The sequence below is a fragment of the Punctularia strigosozonata genome (assembly GCF_000264995.1).
Source record: "Punctularia strigosozonata HHB-11173 SS5 unplaced genomic scaffold PUNSTscaffold_15, whole genome shotgun sequence".
NCBI lineage: Eukaryota > Fungi > Basidiomycota > Agaricomycetes > Corticiales > Punctulariaceae > Punctularia > Punctularia strigosozonata.
The window spans coordinates 387199-391058 of record NW_006767447.1 but is presented as its reverse complement, the minus strand read 5'-3'; the positions used below and the strand labels follow the sequence as shown (position 1 = coordinate 391058).

General features: G+C 49.2%; 1 protein-coding gene across 1 annotated transcript; it reads right to left on the bottom strand.

Moving 5' to 3' along the window:
* Positions 1–1931: 1931 nt before the first annotated feature.
* On the bottom strand, positions 1932–2497 carry PUNSTDRAFT_138112 (uncharacterized protein; the record flags this gene model as incomplete). The annotated part of the gene is made up of 2 exons (XM_007387785.1): positions 1932–2384; positions 2441–2497. 2 exons carry the CDS (start codon positions 2495–2497, stop codon positions 1932–1934), a joined length of 510 nt encoding a protein of 169 aa, XP_007387847.1.
* Between the last annotated feature and the right edge of the window lie 1363 nt (positions 2498–3860).

The window sequence follows — 3860 nt, the reverse complement described above, 5'->3', positions numbered from 1 at the left end:
TAGGCACGAAAACATTTGAGAGTGCGCTAGGGAGCTATAGCCAAGGCTTAAACCCTCATAAGCTGAAGATACCTCCCATCACCCACGATCATTCAGTTATGTTTTACGTGAACCCTACCCTCACAAAGGTCCCGAAATGCTTTTTGCCGTACCCTCTCGCTGTCTTCGATAACGTCTTCTCTCAGAGAAGTGCTGAAGACTGTTTGAGCTCTTTTGGGCTCTCATAAAACTCGACTCAAAGCACACACGATAGATCCAACACCAGCACTGACACCTTTCATTTTGGGATATGGGGTCATTACGCTAAAAACTAAACGTCTCTGGTTACAGCAGATACGTGGCAGGAGAAAAGGAAACGTACTTACAGCACTATTCGTGATCTGTTGACCTGCTTGCAATGTGACTTTGCTCCAGCTATCAACAACATCATCTCATATCATGCTCGTCCCCAATTTGAACTGAAACAGATGTCAGTGCGATAATTTCATTGTTGCTAGACAATCTGCTCACATTATTTAGGTGGGCCGAAATGATACACAAAAAACTCAAGGACACATTATGCGCCTGTCTATAGCTGGACATGGGTGGCGTGTTCTTCACCATCGCTGCTCGTACAGGCACCAGTGAGCTGTTGCATCTCGACTGGAACGATGAACAGTGTTTGTGGACGCTGATGTTTTGTATCGGTTCAAAGAAAAGATAGAAAGGGGGGTATTTCTGTGTTCCTCAGCTGGGTTGGAGGATCCCTATGCACAAGGGAGTGCTAATCACATGCCTCACCAGGCGATTGCCCCACTGTGCAACACCGGTGACTCGTGGTGTCCGAGTAGTTTTTACCTGTTTTACTGATCAGTACATGATTGGCATCACCAGCAGGGCTCATCCTGACCACGTTGCAGAGCTGTTTGCTCAGTACCATATGTAAAATGAAACCATTCTTTAACTGCCAGACATATGTTATCTCCGTGCAATTCTTGTAGTTATACATACTTACATAGGGCAAATGAGCCAGTGTTTGCACCCAATGCCATGATGTAGTGATGCAAAATCCTCTCTTCTAACTCACAAGATCGGACAACAAGCGGTGACTTCCGTTGGCTTCAGGGCAATAGATCTTGTTATATACAGCCAGGCATGATCAGATGCACCTGTATCTGTGGGAAAGGTTGTCCCTCCATCTTCTTGCCGCCCAGCAGCTTGAAGAATGACCTAGGTGGTTCGGAGGAGAACAGCACTGCAGTGCTCGTATTGCATACACGCCCGGAACGCACCTCAAGCTCACAGAAATCATACTTTCCCGCGGTCACGTGCCGATGTTGTTTTTCTCTCCTGGCCCCCCCACCCAGGACAAGAAATCGACACCAGCACATGACTAATTCCCATGCCTCAATCCACCCTCAGTACAAGCTCCTGGCTGTGTTTTATCAAGCCTTGCGTCATTCTGACGGCACCGAATATTCCACTACTTTCCATACAATGATCCGACCATATCTGACACCCTCCAGTGCCCCCACAAATACTTGCCATGTATGTAGATAGCGTAACAGAGAAGTTTGCCCCCGTTGGTACCAACATCTGAGAAAAATCCCATGACTATACAGCACTACATAGTCCAATATAGCATCCATAGTTCCATAGCAATGTCAATTTGTATGGGTGCTATGAAGCTGCCTGCAGTTGCTATAGAGGTCCCTGCCAGTGCTATAAAGTGCTATGGGTGCTATAGATCACAGAGCCAATGCTATGGGCACTACAGACACTATAGCAATTTGGTAGTCATCATATGCTCAGTAAATGTCATGATTAATCAGACAAGAAACTAAAATGTTTGATTTTGAAAGCAAATATTTGGATTGCATAATAACTGTATACAATATTACATTACTAGTGCTACCGGCCAGCTTACATAAGCATTTCATACACACAAATCCCTACCTAGGTGGAGGCAGGGGCAAGGGCAGAGGCGGAGGCAACGCCGAGCCTGACCGTGTTGGCGGCTCGGGCTCGGTGCTGTCGAAGGGGGGCGGGAGGCAAGAGGCCGAGCCTGACCGCGCCAGCGGCTGAGGCTCGGGGCTGTCGGAGGCACGCGCAGGGGGTGGGAGGCGAGGCCAAGCCCGACCGCGTTGGCGGCTCTGGCTCGGGGCTGGTCGAAAGACGGCGGGAAGCAGGGAGGTGACGCCGAGCCCAACCGCGTTGGCGGCGCGGGCTCGGGGCTGGCAGAAGGTGGGCTCGGGGCTGGCAGAAGGCGGGCGCGGGGTGGGAGCCAGGGGGCGGGGGATGCGGCGCTGAGCCCGACTGCGTTGGCGGCTCGGGCTGGGAGGCGGGTCGAAGGGTGGGCGCAGGGTGGGATGTGGCGCCAAGCCCGACCGCGTTGGCGGCTCGGGCTCAGGGCTGGTCAAAGGCGGGCGCAGGGTGGGTTGGGAGCGCCAGGCTCGTCAACGGGGGAGGCGGTGGGGTCGCGGCTTGTTGAGGGCGGGGGGGGTGGGGGAAGGGGCATGGATGGACTTGTGTTGACGGGCTGTGGCTGCGTCAAACATCGGTCACGTGACCATTGGTTGGCATTGACGCCGCCGCGGCAACATGGATCACGTGACCGCCGGTCCAAACCTGAATTTTTGCTAAGTCCACATTGATCCTAGTACTGTGCCATACTTAATGTTTATATATAAGCTTATATGATACTATGCACTCATACTTCACTGTACAGGCTGACTATTACCCCAAAACTAATGACGATCATAATATAGTGTGAATTGGAAAGTCTGCTATGGTTTCTATATAAGTATGTACCGAAACTATGGATGCTATATAGACATATATCCAAAGCTATGGGTGCTATATTGATGTCACTATGAGCTATGCAGTGCTATATAGCTGGTGTATTAAGCTATAAATTGCTACATAGCACCCCATAGCGACCGTTATAGTCTACATAGCACCCCATAGCGACTGTTATAGTCTACATAGCGCTCTATAGCAGCTAGCTGATCACTCCATAGTGCACATAAAGCTACTATAGCAACAATAGTTCAAAGGGGCAGCTATATAAATTTGGGTTTTTTCAGATGAAGTTTGTCTTAGCTTTGCCATCGCTGTTTCGTATAGCGTCCACCCAACTCAAAAGAAAAGAAAATATCCATATCTCTATCTACTCGGCCGCCTCTGAACTGCCTCACTTCCTCGCACCCCTTTTTTTTTACCTTTCTCTTTTGGTTTTGGCCTAGCTGGGACCGCACATTACAGCACGGTGGATATCACATACTCCGATTTGTCAGGCTGGGAGAGAGCTGTGGCGCCACGCAAAGAAACACAGAAAATATGTTATGCTGTCATTACTACAATAGGGTGACACAATCATTGTGGGGTGAAGTCACAAATACTGGTTCACCGAGTGTCTGTCTGATTATGAATTGAGTACATGACAACAATTTTGTCTCCTTCCTTGGCGGTCAGCCCAATTCCTACTCTGAGATCAGTCCATAATAGTGAGCTGGTACGTCCCTCGGCCTATCTTTGGCCATAGGATAGCTGCCCTAGTGTTGTTGTCAGTCAATTGAGACGACGGAAGCTGGGTGTTGAAGTTATTGCCTATCACGTTCCTGTTCGGGAAACAATGAATATAATGTGTCAGCAAGATAAAGATACACTTACATGGCTCCAGTAGTTGCGAAGGTGTACTTCTTCCCGTCCTTGAGTATGACATCCGTGAGGATCTGCTCCTGCTGTCCGTGGTAGTGATACAGAGGACATTCTCAGACATAAATGAGTTTACTTACTTTACCAGGAATCAGGTTACAAAGTGTGAATGTTTGAGCTCTTCGATGGACCAGAACCGAGCACAGCTTGACGTTGAGTTCCAC